At 40.7% G+C, this 23096-nt stretch overlaps 1 protein-coding gene across 1 annotated transcript in view; it reads left to right on the top strand.

Moving 5' to 3' along the window:
• The first annotated feature begins 3117 nt into the window (after nucleotides 1-3117).
• Nucleotides 3118-23096, top strand: part of CTNNAL1 (catenin alpha like 1) — a 55324-nt gene continuing 35345 nt past the window's right edge. Inside the window, exons 1-2 of the mRNA XM_065753537.1 lie at nucleotides 3118-3328; nucleotides 20436-20625. Of these exons, the coding sequence (XP_065609609.1) occupies nucleotides 3203-3328; nucleotides 20436-20625 (316 nt within the window). The 5' untranslated portion in view covers nucleotides 3118-3202. The remainder of the gene's footprint in view (nucleotides 3329-20435; nucleotides 20626-23096) is intronic.

Here is a 23096-nt window from a genome sequence, read left to right as displayed (position 1 = left end):
TGTTAGTACCTTTCATGTAATTCCCAGAATCTGTAGTCAGATGCCTAACTATGCATAAAGACTCAAAGCTTCCTTCTCAGGAATACTGTCACTGTCAGGGTGTGGAGGATATTACTCCAGGGGAAAGGCAGAATTTTGGCTCGGCGCTGCACTACTGTGGTGGATATTAATCTTTCCTCCTAAAAAGTTGTTTCAGATAGATAGGGGAAAAAAATTAAAAAAGGTGAAGAGTTAGATTAGGGAAAACTACTTTAATTGCTCTGGGGGGAACCTAAGCTTGTGTGAGATCACAGACAGAGGAGCAGAAGTTGTCACATCCTTGAGTGAAGTCTGGAAACAATATGAGGAGGGACAGATTACCATGCTCATGCCATGAAAGTATGAATCACTTCCTTCCCTTTGATCACTAGCAAAGTTATGAAGTTACAAGTATAGTCTATGGTGTGCTACCATTGTCTTCTATTCTTATATTTCAATGCCTTTTCAGATGAAAAGTAGAGCTGAAAAGTAGAGCCAAAAAATATCAGATATAAGGAGAGTGCTGTGGCCATTGGTACACCTCTTGCATACAGGAGTGAAGGGCATTCTTTCTGGGCTGATGGACTGTTGGTTTCCTGAATCCATCACATGAAAAAGATCATATGCAAAACATGCCAGTGCTGTGCATTGCAAATTTAGAGTACTCCCTCTGAAGTATGTGTTGGCATGCCAAAGGTGTGGTTGTAATTTATCACACTGGCTCATTCAAACTGTCTTAACATAATTAAAAAGCACAATTAGGCTCCAGGCTATCACGTTTGAAGATCTCCTCAAGATGCCTTCAAAGATGTTAGTCTGAGGCATGCTAGAGCTATTCAATTGCATTCAGTTAAAATGACTGCAGCACGCAGGATCCAGAAGCACAGCATGTAGTTTCCATATTTAATCTGAAAGTACTCGAAAGTGGAAGAACTAGACAATGCTGTCACTAGCATGGCCCACTATTGTGGCTTCTTTAGTGAAAACAAAATGAAAGCATGGATAGAGAGTTGTTGACTGGGAATAGGACCTCTGTCTGCAGAAAATCACTGCAAAGTTTCTATCATTCACCCAAGCTGTGTAGAAAATTATTTTTAAACTGTTATTTTGCTGTTTTTTAATGTTGAACTTATTTTCCTTTTCAATGTGCATTTAAATTTTTAAAATTTACTGTTAAACTCAGCTAATAACTGTTCTGAATAAAAAATAATGTCTATCAGACATGGGAAGTCTGACCTTTCCACTGTATTGAAGAAGACAGACAGCAGTCTTTGAAATTAAGTGACAGACTAAGCTGACCACACCAGATTATGCACCTACACATGCTTGCACTTCTCGTTCATTTCTAATATGAACCTATGATTCACATCTGTAGATGTTGGTAATGAATGTGATTTATATTATGATAACATTTGAAAAACAGTCAATGAGCAGGAATTAATTCTGATGGGAGAAAATTAGCTTTTAAGTAGAAGAGGGTAGAGGGTAAGGGGGCAGGGGAAGGTACTTCTCTTGTACTACCAGCAGTTTTTGAGGTGTATGCCTTTACACCCACAATCCAGAAGTCTCCTGTCTCATTCAGCTTGCAGTTGTGGGGAGGCTGCAGCCAACAGCTATCCTAGATGCTCTACAAAAACATAACAGATAACAATTGTTTGCGAAGGCTGAAAATCTGAGCATTGAAAAAGATGTAAAAGAAAATCAAATGACCTGGAAAATAATGAAATAGTATGGAATAAAATGAACAATATTTAGGAGGAAAACAACAACAACAACAACAAATCTCAAGTGTGCCCTAACCCACTTCGATCAAACATGACTAGCATTTATTTCAAGTCTACACCATCATTTTGATGTTTTTCTACCACAGTAGATTTAAGTCTTCAGTTCTCTCCTGTAACATTTGGTGTTATATAAGATGTCATTTTAGAAAATATGAGATCGTGCTGGAAAGCAATTTCCTGAAGAACTAGGAATAGGGTCAAATCTTTATCTAGGGTTGTACGTGCAGTTCTGGCAATTTTCTTCTTTAATAAGTATGGATAACTCTGCAGGACAGCAAATGCTGTCCTTCACCTTATACCTAGGTTTGAAAATTCGGTTGCATGGATCAGGTCTCTTCCTAGAGACAGAAGATGATACAAAGTTCTTGATCCATCAGTGTAAAGAAGTCAAAGATACATTTACATGGTTGTGTCACTCTGAGCAGTCAAGCATAAATCACCAGTTCAGAGGAGGGAACTAAGGAGCTGTGGTGGCGGTATACCAGCGTGGACCTTATGCAAGCCTTGTTGGCTCCCGCATGGTGCTGCGTTCAGATCCCCAGTGCCGGATGAGAAATGCTTTGTTTGCATCTCAGTTGCTTGGGCCATCAGGCCTTCCCTCAGCTCCTCTGCTCTGTGCTGAACCAACCCAGGGACCTCAGCCGCTCCTCGTACCTCTTGTCCTCCGGACCCTTCGCTCTCTTTTGGGTGCTATCAAATAGCATCCAAAATTCAACGTGCTTCTACACGCTCTGTGGCTGTGGGAGTAATGGCTGTGCCAAATACAGAGCCACGTTAGACAAGCAAATGTTTGTGTATTGATGATTTTTGAATACAGGCTACAAGCTCACGTTGGGAAGTGAGTTCAGCCCATTCCGAAAGCAGAAGGGGGAAAAAAAATAAGAAAAAAGAAAAACAAAACAACTAGAATTCCTTTGAAAGTACTTTCGCCTGCTTCGTGCTCATCAGCCACCCACAAGAGCAGCTTCAGCACGAAGGCTGCGTGCAGCCACATCCTCGCCGCAGCTCTGCGGCCAACCCGCGTTCAGGACAACCTCCGACCCCGGGGCAGTAAACCCCGAGCCCCTCAGGACCCCGACAGCCGGACCGGGACCGCGTAGATCCCGTTCCGCCGGCCGCAGCTCGCGGGTGGGCGGGGCAAGGGGCGCTGCCGGCCGGGAGGGAGGTGGGGGCCGAGAGCTGCCGCTTTAAATCCTGTCCCCGGGGTGGGGGGAAGGGGCCGCCGGGCGGAGGTGGAGGGTGTGGGGGGCGAGGCGAGCGCGCGTCCCGGCGGGCGGGGGAGGGGCGCGCGCGCGGCAGGGGGCGGGGCGGCGGCGCTCGGGGGCCGCCGAGAACGGGCGGGAGCGGAATTTGTCTGTAAGGGAGAAGGGGGCGATAGCGGGGAGCCGGAGGCCCCCGCCATGGCCACGTCCCCGTGCAGCAGCAGTGGCGTCTCCTCGTCGTCCTCGTCGGGGCTGGGGGCGGACGCGGGGCTGGAGATCCGCACGCGTTCGGTGGAGCAGACGCTGGTGCCTTTGGTGTCGCAGGTAGAAATGCGCTTTCCCGCTCCTCCCGCGGCTCAGCTCCGTCGAGCCGGGCCGAGGGATGCTCCCCTCCCGCGGCCCGGCTCCCCGCAAGGTCGTGGGGCCGTTGCGTAACGCAGGGGCTCTGCTCCCCATCCCCCACGCGGCCGCGGGGTTCCTCCGTCCCGCCCGGCGTTCCCGCTCCGCTCCGGGTGTTTGCGATCTGCGCTCCATCGCTCCCGGGGTAGCGCTTGAATGTTAACAAGTGAAATAACGCGTCCACTGTGCGCTCCGAGCGCGTCCCGCGCGGTCCTGCCTGAGCCTGGAGGGGTAACCCGGGCTTTGGGAGCTCTGCCGAGTGCTTGTGCGCTCGACGGTGCTGTTACTTCGGTCCTCGGTTGCAAAATTGGGAGTTTGAAATGCTCGGCGAAACAGTGAATGAAAATAACACGTACGGTGTTCGTTTTATAGCGTTTCTGTACTTTGAACGCGGATTGTGAGAGTTAAAACCGATCTACGCGGCTGTGCGGAGAGTTTTAGCAGCGTGTGGCAGCAGCGCGAAAACCCCTTTAGTCGTAGTGATGCGGAGTTGCCTTTGTAACGTGTTAGTCCTCTGTAAAGACGCTGTAGTCAGCCCGGCTTTGCGCAGGCTGGCTGCCGGAGTGGGTTTGTAACCGTGGTTCTGTACTTCGGGTAATTTCTTATTCTCGGGAGAAATCCCAATCAGCTCAGGGAAACCCACGTCGGGGATTCAGGCACTCGTTCTGTGGCGGAGCCTCATTAAAGTTCAGTGAACTTTCTGCTCCCGAAACAGCAGAGAGAGGTAAAGCATGGAGACCCCTTCGAGGAGGCTTAGGGGCAAACAAAAACCTCTCCGCTTGCCACGGCCGGGCATAGCTGCTTGTGTCGAAACCCTACTTTTAACAGGTTTCTGTGATGAGGTGCACGTTCCTATCCTGGACTACTGAACGGGAGAGGCAGGCTTGTTCCTTTGTGTGTAGGTTGCTCCAAAAATAATGCCTCCTGGTTATTTCCATGGAAACTACGACAGAAACAAAGAGCACAATAACACTTTGATAGAGGACATGCTCAGCTACAAAAGAACTATTTTTCAGCAGTCACCACCATTAGTTATGCATTTTTGCCAGTGATGAACAAGAGCCTGCATGCCACGCTCATAAATAACTGCAGCAGCAGAGGTGACCCACTGTTGCCACTGTACCGCCTACCTCCTCGCTATACTTACATCCACTGTTTGGTCTCCATAAATGTTCAGCAAGCACTGATGAATGTCAGTGGGTGCCATTATTTCCACATGGAGGAATTCAGAGGTGCCTTATTTTCCTGCACACTTCCACATCAAATGCCATTTTGTCAGGTTGCCCCTCTGCTGCCATCTGTTGGGTAGCAACAAAATATAATGGAATATTGGTGGGAAGATTCATCCTCTATGGCCATTCCACCAATGTTCACCTCTAGTTTGTGAGACAACATAATGATACAGGAGGTGTTAGTTTCAGAAGTTTCAGAGCAGCCTTCATAAGTAGGTGGTGTGTTGCTTGGTTTATGACCACGAAACCTATGATCATCTCTTCTAGGAGTGCTAGGCATCTCTTGCTAGTACTGTGTAAGTATTTCTAAATAAATATTCAGAGCTTACCATTCTCCTGCTGAAGTGCTCCTAGTGTGGAACTTGCTCCCTTGAAGCATGAGTGCTGAGCTCCACTCAGATTCAGGCTGAAGTTACTGATGGTATCAGTAGTAGCTCGCTAAACTGGCTTGATAGAATGCCCTCCTTACTGTACAGGTTTGGGTTCTTTCTGTACTTGTTCCATGGAGGTTTTTAAGTAGACATCCCACTGTCTTACTTTCTTTGAGGATTTATGCAGAAATAGTGCTTCATCTCATACAATTTGTTTCTTATATTCGGTGTAAGCTGTGTATCTGCAGCAAGTGCAGGACTTTGGCTTTGTGCTTGTACAAAATACTATTGCAAAGGGAATCTTTATTCACGCTGTGAAGTAAACTTCATAGGTGACAGTTCTGTTAAAAACTGAGAAGTGCTATGTGATACTTGTATGCTACTGAACAAAATAAATAATGAGAATGTTGTTACTGCTTTTCACTTTTGCTTGTGAGCAAAGAGGAAACCCTAAGTTGCCTTGCGAAACTCACTTTTAATGTCTTTTGGTTAACTGAAACTTTTATTAAGCAAACAAACCCATTAAACTCCCTGTGTGGATTCTTATTTTAATTCATGCAATACTATGAATGTGTTTGACTACCTTCTCTTAATCAGCATTTATTTTAACTGTACTGTTCCGCTTGCTTTTCTTAGGCTGTGTAGTGTCAGAGTATATTTACCACCAACAGTGGTACAGGATTCCTGTTTTCCCAACTGGAGAAACTACCCTTGGAATCTCTATTGGATATGCTCATGAATAAACTTTTCTGAAAAGTTAGCATTTATAGAGCTGAACTAGGTCTTCGTTTTATTTAGATCTACCCTTAGCCTCATTGCTTACCTTTTCTAATAGCTCCACAACTGACAAAAGATTGTAGGCTTCAGCTGCTCTATTAAGTATGTTTGCTAACCTTTCTTTTGAGCTATCCATATATCTGTACTGAGGAGAGAATTATTGTGCAAAGCATTTGGCATGCAGTTCAGAAAATATGGCTTTGTGGGTCAAACCCTGTAGGGTGCCTTTAGTTCTGTGTTTCACATGAAAGTGGCACAGTGGTCTAAAATCTAGACACCTCCTTTTTAATGCTGCTGTGATTTCCAGACTAATTAAGTTGGTTTTTATTTTTCTGTGGAAAGTTTTTTGGCAATGTAAGTCAGGAAGGGTGTTTAAAGTGGTCAGTGCTGACTCATTTAATAACAAGTCATTTAAAATAGTCAGGGAAAGGCAACGACTGGGGAAAAAGTGCTTTTCAGGATGTAGCTCCACCAGTGACTTCCTCAGCTGCCGTTCTGTATGTACCTGCTTGCTAGTCTAGCAGTGAGCAGGCATCTTCTCAGTTGTCTGCCTCGGCGGGTCTGTTCCAGGGAAGCATTCTATGAAGTAGTAGGTTTTTTTTATGAACCTTCAGAGTAAGGCACTTGGAAAAGTTCAGAAGGGGAACTCTGAGCTCTGTCTGCATTCTGAAAGAAGAAAGTCACTTCTTGGAGTTGTGTGGAGCCTACGTGCCTGTGTACAGACTCGAGGGACAACAACTAACTCCTCAGCTTCATAGAGTCTGTTTTGTCACAGGCCCTTTGGAAAATGGTCATGTCCATGTGTTACTGAACATGATTTTCCAATTTTCTTGTTGCAGGAGATACTGCCAGAGGTTTGGGGATTTGTTTGTCCAATACAGTAAATGCTCAAATAAAAAAAAATTGCAAATGTTTCTGGATTTGTTCTTGTCAGTGTGAATAAACAGCCACTCATGTGTTCTTTGAGAAGGAAAAAAACAAGCTTGTTCTTTACTATGGTATTGTTTCCTTGGTTTCTCTGAAGCTAGCTGAAATTATTCCCATTTCAGTAAATATTACATAGTTATGTACATCATGTTCTGCCAGAATCTAGCAAACAGCTCTTCTGTTTTTCCAGAAGTTTCTGGGATTATACATTAAAGCCCAAAAAAGAACCAACGGCAGAGCATTTCCCATTTATGTGAAAAGCTCGTTGATGTGATTTTCAGATTGAAAGTATGACTTCTAAATTGCCATGCTGGATTATGCTACAGGTCATTGTATAATCACTGACCCTTTCTCATTTTTTTTTCTTTCTACCAGATGCAGAGAGGAGTTTATATATAGGGCAAGCTAATATGGCGATTTCTTCTCATGTTCTTCCAGCTACTCAGGATTTTTGAACTGTGCGTATCTTCTACACCTTTTAGGATCTTCATTAGATTTGTCTTTTGTGGTCTTGCACAGTCTTCTCTTGGGCTCATGTAAACTTCCAATGTTTACAGCGACCTGGGAAAGGGAATCTTGCTCCTACCACCTATATTTATTTGCTCTCCAGCTCTTCATTGGAGGAGACATTGTAGACTTGGTTTCTATCAGTTTACATCAGTGATATTAAGTTTTCATGAATTTCATTTCGTATTCTACTTTTCTACTTCTCACATGTTTTCTTAAGGCTAGACCAAAGTTACTTAAAACGATTCTGTACAATCATCCTTCTTTGGCCTTTTTTGAAGTTCCTGCTATATATCTTCGGTTGTTTTTGATTGTTTTCTGGGATCAAAGTGGAGGGCACAAACCAGAACTCATACAGTATTAAGATGTGAACAAAGACAGTAAACTAAAGCGTAGTGCTTTCTCTTTGTTTCCCAGTAACTCCTAAGAACAGCTGCTGAGTGTAGATCTGATGTTAGTAGTTCCTTTTAGCCCCACTACCCTTGGGACTGAGTTGGTGAAATAAATACTGAAAAAGTGGATGAGAGAAATGGTCAAAAGTTGGTTTTACTATCAGGGAAGGAGGGTGATGAGTTGAGCAGAAGACAACGAAGGGGGCCAAGTGCATGTGAGGTTATCAGCAAGAGTGTAACCAGCAGGTTGTGGAAGTGATCCATCTGTTTGGCACTTGGTGGGTCTGGCTACCATGCCCCATTTGGACTCTGGTAAAAGGGAAGCATGGACACTAGGAGAGCATACGATGTAGGAGAAGTTACAGTAAGCACATTTGCTTTCCACTGAGCAGAGAAGGTTAATGGCAGAGCTCACTGTTGTCTACAACTATGTGTGTCAGGCAGGTATGGATAAGGTAGATCTTTCCTAGAGATGCGTGGTGACAGGCAAGAAGGAAATGACAGGTATTGGAATATGAGAAACCTGAGATATGGGAATTGGCCCTCTTTTACTGTCATGGTACTCAAACACTGGAAGAGGTGTGCAGAAAGCCCACAATTTGGATTCCTGAATGAATGAGGAACTCATTGGACAAGATTCTTAGCAACATGCAGTAATTGGACCTGGCTTGAGTATGGAGTTGGACTAATGTCACTTGTAGTCTCTTTCATCTTATGCAAATTGGATATTTTTTCATTGCAGCCAGATATTGTACTGAAAAAAGTTGTGCTACTGAGTGGTAATGGTCAGCTATTGTTGCATACAGGAAGCTAGGACTGTACTTTCACATCTGAATCACTTTAATCTCTAGCAATTTTCATCTGACATTTTTTATCTCGGCGGTTTTGTGAGATGCATCTGCGGTTCTGTAGTTGAATCTTATCTTTATTGCTTTGAATAACTTGGGATCACCAGCAAACTTTCATCGTTTTATTACAACTTATCACCCCTCCCTCTTCATGATCATGTGGAATAATCCGTGTTCCAGCACAGCTTTCTGTGAAACTCCCACTGGTCATCTCCCTCTGTTTAAGTAAGCAATCATTTACTTTCTGCCTTCCTACTTCATCTTTCTCCTCGTTCAATGAAACCCTTGGAATGGACTTTGATTCTTAGTTCTCTTTCAGCAGTGTCTATCCTTAGCCCTATAATTGACCTCTCCAGGAAGCTCTGGTTGTATTGTGAGGCAAGATTTCTTTTCACAGACACCATATGGAGTCTTTTCCAGTATGTCATATTTATTTGGGCGTCCACTATTCCTGTTTGCCTCATCTTTTGTATTGATTTGCCATCTACAAGTGTCAGGCAACCTCCAGACCTCAACTATCAATCTGGATTTAATTAGAAGGCTGCATGAGAAAGCTGGTATCATCCATTGTATCTTTGTGTTTCTTGAAATATTAGTGACTGGTGTATAAAGTTGTTCTAGTTCGTTGTACCTAATATTTTCACAGCCTCTTCTACTGTCACTTTGATCCTATGCAGATTCTCTGAGTAGGTTGTAAAGATATGTTCCGAGGGAGGAACTTTGATTTGGTTCATTAATCATGTTCAGCTATCTGTTGTACTCATTCTCTATGTAAGTGTTGGGGCAAAGCTGTGTTAAGGGAGTAACTGATTGTATCAGTTACTGTTCCTGAAGAAACCAACCATACCAGCAGGTAAGTTACTTTGTTTAGTGAAACTGGTGTTATTCTTCATGGAACTGAACCAGCACATTCAGTCAAAGAAAGAGGTTTTATAGAACTGTAGCCATGGAGCTCAGTATGCTACTTCGGCATGATGTTCAGTGTTACCTGTAGACTAACACTGTTTGAGGAATCTGTTTTGTGTCCTGTTGGCATAGAAGACCTCAGATGCCCTGCAGCAGCTAGATTGCTCACGTTGTACCCAGTAGCAGCAGAACTCAGGAGAGCGGCTCACATTTGGGGTTCTGCAGCGTGCATGTGGACCTGTGGTTGTGGCCTTACTGAGAATTATTTTATCTGGATGTAGCAAAGGAGCTTTGTAGGGCTTATTTATGGGAATACATGCATGTATGATGCCAACACTGACCCAAACTTATGTGAGAGGTTCTACTATTACTTATGTGATAAGTGACATATGACACCTTTTAACAAATGCTAGCTTCTTCTAAGCTCATCTAGTAGTCTTGGGGATTGTTCAGTCATGGATTTGTCTTCATGGGTTTTTACTAATAATTGTAAAACAGTTATATCTTAAGAGCACCCTTAGAATCTAACTTTATATCACTAGTTTGCAAAAACCTGAAGAAATATAATCCTGCTTTCCCTTAGCATCATGCATTAGTCCTGTATGTAACCCAATGTTCAAAAGTCTGGAGTTGTGGTGTTGTGTTGGACTACAGGCTTATTTGCAGACATACTTCTAAGCTTTTTGCAAGCCAAATATATTGTCTCCTTTTCCTTTAGAGCATACACGTCCCACCTCTCCAGTTTTGTCTTTTTTTAATTAAATAACATATTAAAAAAACTTAAGTTTTTTTACTTATATACATTAACTGTTTTATGTGTGGCCCAAGACAATTTCCATTTCACTTGGTGTGTCCCAAGTAAGCCAAACATTGTAGAGCCACGCTTTAGAGACTAGGGAGAAGGGTGTCTCTTGCATTCTTTGGACAACTTTCCTAAAGTTGACGAATGTTTATTTTTGTTCACTTCCTGAATGTTCTTCTTCATTTCATCTTACATTTCTCGTGCAGCAGATGCACTGAGAGACCTGTTCCATGAAGTTCCCTGCACATTTGGAGTACTTCTAGGCCTTTCTCTTTTCCACCTGCAAGGCTTTAACATTTTCTTGTGTTGTTGGCTGCTTGCTCCAATACGGTGCCAAACACTGTGGTTGTCCCTTACAGCTCTTCTTGGAGCTGGAAAGGAAAAAGTAGGGTAAGTCCATATTTGTCTTAATCTTACTACTTTCTTCAGTGCACATAAGGAAAAAAAAATCTGAGTGCTCCCCTTTTAAAATGCTTCTCGGGTACAAATGTTTCTCTTCCCGTACTTAAAGAATTCTGCCAACTCACAAGCTTTGAGCAGCTCCAGGATTTTCTTCTGTGTGAATTAATTTGGTAGTCACTGTAGACTTGGCACTGTTGTTAGGTAATAAAATTACGAATTACTGTGTAGAGGCTTGTGTTGTAACTTGTACTAAGTGAAGGAAACTTCCTGCTAAACTAAACAGAATTTGGTTCTGCAAGGAAAGCATGCAGCGGATGCCATCATACGTGTTGACTCTGGAAGCGTGTGGTATGCTGCTTGTTTACAAGAGCTGTGCCTCATTAGTTTCAATTATTGACTAACTCACTGTCTCTTCTCCTCCCTTTGATTCCACAGATATTTTGGGTTAATTTATGACTTTGTGTTCTGTATTATGAATCTTTTATTCTACACAGACTTTTTATTTTTTCTGGAAAATGAAGCTTGCAGCAATTCAGCTGTTACTCAGTCTACCCTAGGTACTCTGTGTCCCTCAGAGTCTGCTTCTTTCTCTTCGATTTATGCAGGAAGGTTAACCATGAGTTCATCATCTGACTGTAGATCCTGTGGTAACTTTGGTCACACCACAGCCTCAGTTGCATCTCTGGGCTGATGTTGTTGCAGATTTCTCCTCTCTGAGGCTTGTTCTTAATTGACAACTGTTTAGTTGTTGAAGCTGGGTTGTTAGGAATATGTGAAAGGGAGATAGTTGCTTAAAGTTGTGGTTTTTAAGGTATATTGGGGAGCGCAGGAATACCTTGGGATATTTTAAGTAGGTGAATGTTTTTTTAATGTTACATTAGTTATTAATGACATCAGTATCACTAATGATATTCTACTTTATAGGGAAAATTACTGTGGAACATTTACCACATGAAGCCTTAACTAGTGAAATTGGCTTTGAATTCAGCTTAGCACCTCCAGTGTGATATTCAGCTTTGATAATATAAATGAGGTACTATAACATTTCAAGTAGCTGAAGTAAGATACTGCATAGTGACACAGCTGAAAACCAACTGCTCTTTTTCAAAGGAAACTTATCTTTTACACTTGTGAGATCTGATTAATGGTTTTCCTATAGATTAAGCAAATTTCTGTAGTTCTCCAGTGGCGTATTACATCAAAACTGCCTCACAATGGCCCTGCACATAAAGAATGAGAGCAGATTTCTTGCTATTCAGCATTGTTAACTGATGGTTTTAGACAGATTAGGTACTGAAATCCCCAACAGATAAATTAGGAATGAATGATTGCAAACAATTCTGATAATAGATTAATAAAATTGCTTTATAGTAACATGAGACCATTGCATTCTGCAGGGCAAAGCATAACCTTTGCTAGGTAAAGCCTCGTCATTTCTACTTACTGAGTTGTACTGCCTCCTTTAAAGCTTGTGGGGTAACTGAGCAGTAACACAGAATCTGGTCCTAACTTCTAATTAGTCATTTATTTTGCATAGTGAGTGGGATGATTTCTTGTTTTTATACATTACATGAATAATCAAATGATAGGAGAACTCATAAATAGAAGTTGCAAAAAACATATATAAGCAAATACTTATGATTCTTTCAGAGGTATGTGGAAAAATATTACATGGTAGACTTTGTCATCAAGCAACTCTTTTGTATGGACTTTTTGTATTCAGCAGAATGCATGTGACCACTTATTTGAAAATACATGTGTGGCTATAAGAATGAAGATAAAAATTAGTTCTAGTAACCCAGTGTTGTAAATGCTTTTTTTATTCACAGGGATCAAAGACTTTTGAAACGGAAGTACTGTCCAGAGTTACAAGTTCTTGAAATGTACAAGTTAAATCAGAACAAGGAATGTGCCCTGCCATTATCAGAGTTTATTGTATTTTGAAATTCCTTTAGTCATAGAATTTAAGAATATTTAAATGTAACTTGCCTTCAGATAGAGCTCTTCAGATAATGGCTTCTAAATTATATGCAAGTTATGTGTTGCTGTTGTTGTTTACACTTCTCTAAGTGAGTAGTAGTAGTTGTATGCAAAGCCTTTTCCAAAGCACATTGTACTTCTTTGTTAACCCCTAGACAAGGCATGTGCTTTTCAAGAAGCAATACCAGATGTTTCTCTGAACTGAAGTGGTATGCCAAAGGACTGCAGAGGAAGCTTTCTCTAAAAATGGCTTGAAAAACTATCCTGTCTGCAACATGCAGTACAAGGCCTCGTGTGACTGGTATTCATAATACCAGTGAAGCTGCCTATGAGGCTAACAAGCAGCTTCTTCTGTATCTGCAGGAGCCAGTCCCAACTTGAATTGGAAGAGTTCTCAACTGTAGGCAGTATCAGTGTGCTATTTGTGTTACAACTTAGGTTACAATATCTGAATTTTTAGTTCCCCAGCAGTAACTTTTTTTTCTGAATGAGAAGATCAGAGGTGTCTCAGGCATTGCTCGCAGAAGCAGCAGGGGTTTAAGTGAGTTAACAGAGGCAAGTTAGACAAGAAGGCCACAATAATTATTTGGCATTTAGTCTCTGGTTTTAGGTTTATCTGATTGTGTTTGTAAATTGAGTTATTTCTGAGACTTGCATCTCATAACAGATGCAGAAAATGTCTGCGTCTGTTTCGACCACATCTGAAAGTACACTTTAAAGAATGAGCTTCCATCTGAGTTGTTCTTGTTTTGTTAGACTTGCTCTTGCCCAGCATTTCAAGGGGCAGAATGAAAAAAAAAAAAAAGGTAATAGCTGTGTTTTTGAAATCTACCCATTTGGGATAGAATGTACTGAACTGGAGAGCAACAGGAGGAGAGGAAAATTCACTTTTGTTGGCTTCTATACTATTAGGACCAATTACTGCATTCATTAGCTCAAGTTCACTTTTCTGGTGAGGAAGTTGTGCATTTCCACTAAATTTCTATGTGGTGGTTGTTAGAATGCAAGGGCATTAAAGGCCATTTTATTTTTTGATACATGATAAATACCTATTCCATGATGTTCAGGACGCTTCATTCACATATTTAATCAGAAAAAGTTAAATTAGGCTTTCAATTAAAACAAATTATTTTTTCCAATTTAAGTGTCAAGTTGCTCAAAAGTGCAAATCCCATTCTAAACTTCCACACATCTTTTCAAAAAGAGAATGCAATTGAAACTTGAGTCGTTGAAAAATGAATATCTTCCCCATTGTCACTGGTTTTTATAGAAACTTTCTTTTGGGCAGGAAGTCGCTTGTCTGACTTGTAAGGCATGTAACAAAGAGTGAAAACTTTTAGTGTTGTTGGATCAGTGGTCAAGCATCACTGAACATTCTTTAGGGATCCTTTTTCTCCTCTGCTCTGTGTGGGGTGGGAGGGAAAGAAAGGGGCATGGCAGGATACTTTCTGTCAAGTGTCTTTGAATCAGTGATTTTAAAGGAGTTTGTGAAAAGTGAATTTTACACAGCAAGTGAATGTCTCCTTTACAGCCGTGTTTAGTAACATTATTAAGACATTTGTAAATTCCATATAACGCATGAGTACATAGCTGCAAAAACTGTCAGCTGTTTTGTTTGCTTCTGTTTCTCCAGAGTTCCCTTTAGCAACTTCTTAAAAAAAAGAAAAAAAATAAATAAATAGGACATGACATGATGTTAATCACACAGGAAAAAAGATAAAACATAGTTTTCATTTGTTGGGGTTGGGAAATCTCTAATGCCCCCATAACAGTCTAGAGGAAATAAATTGTTGTCATAGAAGTGCTGCATCACAACTGAGCAAGTTCATCTTTATATTTACTTTTTGGATAATTGTTTTGATGGTGTTGGATTTGAATCTTTAAAGGACCCTTGATTTTCTAGAAGTGAGTCCATCACAAAGAAAGGACATTCCCTGCTGTAGTACAGTTCTACTGTGAATTCAATCCTTCTCTAAATAATTCCAAGAATGTGTAACAAGTGTATAGTAATGGTGCTAATTATCTGAGGTGCGTATTCAAATTTGGAGCTCTGTACTCTTGTCTTTCCTGGCAAAGTTTACAAAGAGAGGTTTGAGGAAGGTTTTGAAACCTACATCTTAAAGAGGTGTGAATGTAGAGTGTTTTTCTGACCCTGGTCTAACTAATTCTGTCTGTATGCTGAAGCTGTTGTGCATGAGAAGTACAAATTTAAATCTATTGGTTTAAAATGCAAACTACAATTTGCAGTTAGCCAAAGCTCTTGATGTAAGTGTAATGTAGCTACTAATATCTTATTTGCTTGTTTTTTTCTTCTGTTTGGGTTGGTTTTGTTGATTTATCCTAGGTACCCATGTGTAGCCCCCATTGGAGACACCAGTTTAGGTAGGCCAGCAATCTGATTTGGTAGGGCTCTTCTTGTGCTACTTGTCAGCTTCTGCTTACCACTGCCCGCCCTGGATTGTTCTTACTTCCTTTCCAGATATGGCTGATCAGCTTGTCAGATGCTACATGTGAAAGATTGCCAGAGGTCCCTCCAAGCATTTGCCTGCAGTTAAGTGAATTAGCTTACAGGTTGTCAGAGTGGTTTATTTCATTAGCTTTCCTGAAGGCTTTTGTGAAAGTCGTGTACAGAAGCAATAAGATGATTTTGGAAAGCCCTCATGTAAAGATGCAACTACAACAATCTCATTACAAGTACTGCATACAGATGTGGATTCCTCAGTATAGGAGAGACATGTACCTGTTGAAGCACATTCAGAGGAGGGCCACAGAAATGGTCTGAGGGATGGAACACGAGGTGTATGAGGACAGGCTGAGAGAGCTGGGACTGTTCAGCATGGGGAAGAAGACACTGGGAAAATCTGAGAGCAGCCTTTTAGTATCAAAGGAAAGCAAAAGACAGATTTCTTATCAGAGTCTGTTATGGTGGGACAAGGGGAAATAATTTCTAACTAGAACAGGGGGAGATTTAAACTGGATATTATAAACTTATTTTTAATACAGGAGTGGTTGAGGCACTGACTTAGGCTGCTCAGAGAGGTGGTGGATGCCCAGTCCTTGAACACACTCAAGGTCAGGCTGGATGGGGGCTCTGAGCAACATGATCTAGCTGAAGGTGTCTCTTGAGGGTCCCTTCTAACTCAAATGTTTCTATAATTCTAAGCATAAAGGAACTCAGCATTCTTGGTCATGCAGGGTTTGTGTATTGCCTTTTGCATCCTGTTGGTAGTCGGTGTGAGGAAAAGACATAAATATATGGTAGCAGTATTGTATCGCTTCTCAGAAGCTGTTCTTTTACAGAAGTGATGACTTGAGGCCCTGTACGGTGTCTTGAGGTCTGTGGGACTTCTGCAAGAGAGGGTTGATTGCCCTTTCATGCGTAGGAATAATATGTAGAAGAAAGCATTCTCTTTCAGTTGCTCATGAAGCAGAGGCAGATGTCTCAAATACTGTTTTCATGCTAAATAGAATATGGGTTTCTGTATCTAATTAGCACGTTGGTAGTTAATGCTGTTGCATTTCATAGAATCATAGGCCCCTTCCAAACAGAGATATTCTATAATGATGTGGATGAGTGCTCAAAATCATAGGAAATAATAAAGCTTTCACTCATTCCTGGGCAGGCATCTGATTTTTGACAGACTTGATTTCCAGGGCAGGTAAACAGGTAGTCCTTTCTCACCCACCTCTTGAGTTCCCTGGGGCTCATCTTCTGTGATGAGAAGCCTTCCTGACAGTTCTGCTTGAAGGCCTTATAGGACTGGATGCCCTGTGCTCTCACAAGTATGGTTGAATTCTGTAGCAGATGTGGATGTTAGAGCAGTGTCTGCTGCCATCTGGCTAAAAGAGTCAGAAGACCTATCTGTTTGTCCTTGAGGAGTTACGCAAGACCTAATGAGATACAGTGACCAAAAGTAATATTAAAAGCCATTCTCTGCTCCTCTAGCCCCCATTTCAATATGAGTAAATAAAAGTTTGAGCTGTGTGGAGAAGACTGTTGTGGCCAAGGTTTTTACATGTCATGTCAACTGCAACATGCTTCTGTTGTATTTATATCTTATTGCCTAGCATGTAGTGGAATTGCATTTTCTTAGCAAAGGCTCTCCTTTGCTCTTATTGCATTTACTTTATAGAGATGTTTTCTACCTACATGATATTAATGGAAGATACAAAGGTGAAAATACACAAGATATAAGAAGAGCTGTTAGTCTAGGGTTGGTATAAGACTATAGCTAATCTTCACTTTACAGAGAAAATACCTGAAGTATTTGCTCTAGCAGGAGAACTGATAAGGTGAGGCAATAACAAATATTAATCACATGAGTGTAAATCATCCTACATACAGCACAGGTGAGGAGGTGCATTAGGTGCGTTCCAACATAATTTCCCAGTTTAATTTCTGTGTTTGTGGAAATGGCTGTGAAATAGCTGTATTTGTTGGTTTTATATATAGTAGTCTATAAATGCATTCTGAAACCCAGTCTTGTAAGTATCACTTCATTCTGTCATGCAAGACTTAATTACACTGATAATAAATAGATGTTATGATATTTTTAGCAGAGTGTGTTGTCACGATGCTTCCTGTGCATGAAGCATATAGCAACTTAAATGTCAGTGTCTGAAAGCCCTCCAAAAGCTTTAAAAACAGCTGCTTGAGAACTGCCACAGTTTCAACTTGTTTCCTTGAATATCATGTACATCTTGGTTTCCTATGGCTGTGTGTATGTTGCAGTAATGTTGTGGGGATGACGACTGCTTTCCAGTGTGTTTTCCACAAGAGACTAAGTGTTGTAACTGGCAATTTCTCAGGATCACATAATCTTTAAACTGCTCATCTCAGTCTCACAAGCATTCCATGTAAAAACTCTTATTCAACAGAATGTAAGCATCATCAGAAGGTCTGTTTCCTTTCCAGCACCTGGTGGATAAATTCTTAAGTAGGCAGTATGTAACGTATTTCTCTTGTTCAGAGAGGCTTACAGGTAATCACTGCAGTTGCTAACTCCTACCCAGACACCACAAGTGTTAGTGACTGGGTGATACAGTGTATAGAGATTAAATATATGGGAGATCTTAAGTTTAAAGCAGAGCTTGGATAATTCTCTTTGAGTTACAGGAGTTTTCTGCTTAACAATGGTGTTAATAGTTGTGGTCTGATTGCCATAGGCTGGTCTGCAGGTTGCAGTGGTGTAGAGGAAAAAGCAATTATTTGTAACTTGGAACATACTTAAACACTATTGCTTGATTTTAAGTTATAAGCTTGATTAAGTCTTCATTGAAAAAGTCTGAAGCTGCAACAGCTGTTGGTTTGAAATACAGCATTAAAATTAATTTCTTCCATTAGCTCATGCCTCTGCTTTTTCATAAATTTGTTTTAAATAGAGGATATATCTGAGTGGATCCTGTCATGTTTTGCACCTTTATAAAGAGATATTTCTCAGAATTATACATTCTTCTAGCATGCCCAGCAATGCTTTTCACAGGTGGCAGATTGAGTGGCACATCTATATGTGAAGAACATTTCTTGCTCCTTTGACATCATTAAGCATTTTATGTTTAGCATATGTCTTATGCTTCTAGAACCAAAGACAGCCCATCTTTCCTTAGCTGGTACATATTTTGTACATTTCTCTACCTGCTTCTTTCAGCAGGAATTACCTGCTGCTGTTTCAGAGCTGTCTGCTACTTTACTTATATGTGTGTGTATATGTGTGTGTGTGTGTGTGTGTTATATGCTTATTTTCCTATGCAAAATTTACTGTATCAGTTCAAGCTGCATTGGCGACATCTAACATTATATTGTTGATAGCACTTGAATAGCTATGAACCTGTTTATGTCTTGATATAGAATCACCAAGGTTGGAACTGACCTCCAAGATCACCCAGTCCAACCACCATGTTTCTCGAACACTTCTAGGACTGTGACTCCACCACCTCCCCGGGCAGCCCATTCCAGCACCTGACCACTCTTTCAGAGAAGGATTTTTTTTCCTAATGTTCTACCTGAGCCTCCCCTGGTGGCCATTCCCTCAAGTACTGTTCCTAGTTAAGTGGGAGAAGAGGCTGCCACCCTCCTCACAACAACCTTGTTTCTGCAAAGCTTTATCTGCACTTACAAACTACTTCAGTGGGTGTTACAGACTAGATGATGCTGGTGGTGGTACCTGCAAGCAGCTACTGCTTCTTGCTTCAGCTTATGTAGTGGGAAACAGGGCTGTCTCTGTCTGAAATCATGCAGTACTGACAATCCCTTATGAAGAGAGTGCTGAAGAGGCGAACTTCTTCTGTGTCTCAAATAAAAGTGTCTCTAAAAGTGTTTAAAACATCTTAAAGTGACAGCTTAGCGATTTTTATCGTTTGCATACCCATACAGTAACATATGGGATTAAAATGCCCTTGAAGATTTCTAACAGACCGTGGGATTCTTTCATTCTGCAGTGTTAGTTTTGTATGCATTTTTTCAGGGTTACACAGAACGTGTTTAAGCTTCTGCTGTTATGAAATGCTGTGGGAGGCAGACTTGCAGACAGGATGTGCATCCAACTTGTATTCTACTTGTTATTCTACATGCTTTTGAAAAGTCATTAACTCAATGAGTGTTTGAGTCCTTTGTTTACATAATATTGGGTTGCTGTTTGCTTAAATATCAGTTGAGGAAACAAAGTTGTGACTCTCTTTCAAAGTGCTTTTCTTCTTAGCATTTGGGCTAATGCTCTTTGTACTCTTATTGTCTGTGGCTAGTCAGGAGCTGGCCTGCTGGGATTGGTACATTACCTGTAGGTATTGGGCAGTTTGCTGTACCAAGAGCATGCAAGAATTCTGGAAACTGCATCTTCCAGTTTTTTTGTAAATTTTTAATATCCATTTGACATCAATCTGAATTTCCAGTGAAGTAATGTAATTGGAGGAAGGGGATTAATCCATTTTGATAATGTCACTCCAACTCTAGAGTGATCCTGAAGGTGCTGAGATACGTGCTTGGCTTACTCTCTAATAGGATTCTGTTTTCATCTTAACCTGTCATTTTGCTGGAGAATCATTAAGAGCTTTAGGCTTTGAGGTTGGTAACCTGGAGGATTCTTAGAGGGATGGATTTATTGTGTAAATTGTAGGAAGTGGCATTCCTTTGGAGCTTGTGGCTTGGGTACAAGAAGGACAAAGGAAAGCATATTTAAGAAGGTATTGAGTAGATGATGAATTTCTCTAATGAAGCTTTATTCTAGGACAAAATATTCTTAATTCCAATAGCAGTTCTTGAATAAAGCAGCACTATTTACTGGAAAAATCTTTAGTATTTTATAGTTTTTTCTTCTTTTTTGTTTTGGGGGCGGAGGAGGAGGTGGTGGTGCAGTGTTTCATGAAATACTGGTATTTTTTCCATTGCAAATCATTTGATACTGCTAGTTTGAGTAAGCCAGCTCCTGGCATTCAAACCCAGCCCCACTAAGATCTTCACACCTGAAACTTTTTTCTAGGAACAAGACCCAGTGATATCTTAAGTGAAGGCCTTGGGCATTGATCAAATTATGAAGCAGAACAGTTCTTACACTGCTTCCTGTACTTTCCTTGGATGTGATGTAAGCATTACAGGCACAGCTTTTATGCTCTTGTTCTACAGTAGGCTTCACTGGTGAGAGAACCTAGGTAGTTTAGGAGGAAAAAAAATCCCTCAATTCTTTCAGATCTGAGACTGAAATCATAGCAGATGAGCAAACTTAATTATGCTCTTTTTTCCCTCTTATCTAGTAAGTTAAATGATACCTCATGACTCCATGCTGTATTTATTAGTATACTAAAAAATCTGTTACTGAGTTCTGCTCAAAACTTGTCTATGATATTAAAAATGTCTTTTCTAGAGTTCTAATAATTAACTCTTACTTGTTCACAGATAACTACTCTTATTAACCACAAAGATAAACCAAAGCGTTCTGACAAGACTCTGCAGGCAATTCAGCGAGTAGGACAAGCAGTTAACCTGGCAGTTGGAAGATTTGTTACAGTAGGTGAAGCTATAGCCAACGAAAATCATGAATTGAAAGAAGAAATGAGCATTGCTTGCATTGAAGCAAGGAGAGCAGGTACGTAGTTACTCATGACATTTGTAACCTGTTTTGCTTTGGTTCAGTATTCGAATTGTCTGGAGTAATGCAAGAACTTCAGTGTGTTATTTAATTGTTTAACCCTCTTCTGCTGTTCCGTTTAAGGCCTAGTCTGTTACCTGACTCTGTCACTTGCCTAAATTGTTGTCATTTTATGGAACTGTGTGGTGGCTTTGATCTTTTGCCAGAAGGAATTACCTGACTGCTGTTGTTTGGTTTTTTGTTTGTTTGCGATGTTACTAGAAACAAAAAGCAGGATGTGGAGAGAACATGACTAGAGTTTATTGCTCTCAAGCTAAAACAGCAGGGTATTTAAAGTAATTTGAGATCACTGCATTCTAAATCTGAATGTCTGAACGAAGGTCAGTGTCAACCCATATTTCATCAGCACTCGGTAAGATGACTCACATAATTAATCTGGTGACTCCCTTCAGTAAAATCAAAATATCAAACCATATTTGCGTTTTTGCTGGATACAATTTTTGTTGAAAACTTGCTGTGTGTATGGATTTAATTTGAAGTTTGCACAAGAGGTCAAGTTGTCTATTGTCGTGCTCCTCTCCCCAGAAGCCACTCTGTATGGAAACAGTGGGTTGTGTTTTCTGATACTATAAGACAATTCAGTGTTGTGCTAGAAACCACATTCCCATTTCCACATGCCCACATGCATGATGTTTTAGTGAGTGTTCCTGAATGACTACTGTGGTGCTTGGGTGTGGTTTTGGGTTTGGGGTTTTTTTTTGTTTGTTTTCTTTTGTGTACTTTTACATAATGGGAAATTCTGCTTGAAACAGGCAGAAGTGCCTACCAGTGTGAAAGACTGTCTCCCTGAAGCCACAGGGAGCATTGTCTATCTTGAGTTTCCAGATGTGCTGACAAATAAATGAGCCTTTCTTCAACACTAATGACTTGTTAGCAGGAAGGAGATGTACTCCACTTCAAGACCAGCTCACTGTAATTGGTCTGTTGAGACAAACATTGCACTTGTGAGTGTTTGTGTGATTTATTCTTTGTTTATTGCTTTGTTCTTTGTCTTTTCAATAAGCCCAAAAGTCTGAGGATCTTGCCTTTTGGTGTCATAGTTACCGTGCTTCTTATTTAATCCCCGTGCTGGCCTTAAACTTTGGGATGCATACAGTTAATGTATTTGCCATGTGCAGTTAATATTAATTTTGTACTTAAAATGAAAGCTTACAGATTGAGCATAGTAATATAAGAAATCCTCTGAAAATTCCTCAGCAATGAGTAGCAAAGAAACACACTGGACTGTTTTTGTGATTTGAAAGACTATTCTAGATAAACTTCAGGCTGAAGTTTCATGGCCACTCCAGTAAACTTGGCTGCGAACAGAAATGTCCTAATTTGAAAACATTCCACTTGTTATGTAAAGCATGTCTTTTCTCTTCAGAGATCCAAGTAAAATGCTGACAAGCCAAAAGTTTCCATTGATAATCTCAGCTGTTAAAAGAGCAGTGCAACATGAATCTCTTATTTCTTGACTTGACGGTTATTTTGTGGCCAAGTTCTTTTCTCACCCTCTTCCTATCAGTGTATCCAGAAGGAGCTCAGAGTTTAAAAATACTCTGGCTACACTGTTTTATCTCTCTCAGTGGTTATTCTTCTTCTGTGTTGTTTTTTTTTTCCCCCTCAGTACAGAGGAGTAGGTTACTACAGAGATGTAGGTTATTTACTTTTCTGTCGAGTTTCAAATTGCCCTTGGCTTGGGTCAGTTACTCTCTGACTTACGTGTTTCAGATCTAACTGAAGACTTGCATAGAATATTCAATATATGCTTTGCTATTATGAAGCAAGCCAGTAAAACCTCCTGGCAAGTTATATCCAAGAATAGTGACTTGTGTAAAAGAATCAGCATGGAAGAGTTGTTCTTCAGCAAATATGACTAGTTTGAAAAGCCCAAACTGTCAGCTCTTTGCTCTGTTTTCTGTATCAGCCATCAATACTGGAGATGTCAATGTTACACACTGGGTTAATACATTACAATGTGTGTAACAAGCAAGCATAAAGCTTTATGTAGAGTTCACACTGCAAATTCAGCCAGCCATGGAATGTTGCTGTGTGTACCAATTCCTCATGGGATGAGAAAGGTTTTATGGGAAGCTGTAGTTTGCCTAAGGTATTGAGTGCTGTGAGGAGAGCATGAACATTTATTTTTAATTTCTGAAAGGGTAAAGTAAAGGAAAAGTAGGAGAAGAAGCTGCCTTTAAGATATCCTTGCAATATAAATACTAACCGCTAGTGACCAGTGCCATCGCAGAAACAAAGGAGTACTTTGTTGACTAGTTACACATGCATAATAAGGAAGCAGAAGAATTAGAAATTGATCTGCCATGATCTTCCTGTCTCTAAAGAAGATGTTGTATTGTAAAATTACATATGCATTGGTAAAGTGTTAAGGAGTGACAATGGAGTTAAGTCTGGGATTTCACATG

This window comes from Cyrtonyx montezumae, unplaced genomic scaffold (genome assembly GCF_038088225.1).
Source record: "Cyrtonyx montezumae isolate F1298 unplaced genomic scaffold, pur_monq_1.0 scaffold_8, whole genome shotgun sequence".
In the NCBI taxonomy this organism is placed as follows: Eukaryota; Metazoa; Chordata; class Aves; order Galliformes; family Odontophoridae; genus Cyrtonyx; species Cyrtonyx montezumae.
Note: the sequence above shows the minus strand (reverse complement) of the source record. Positions and strands in the feature narration are given on the sequence as shown.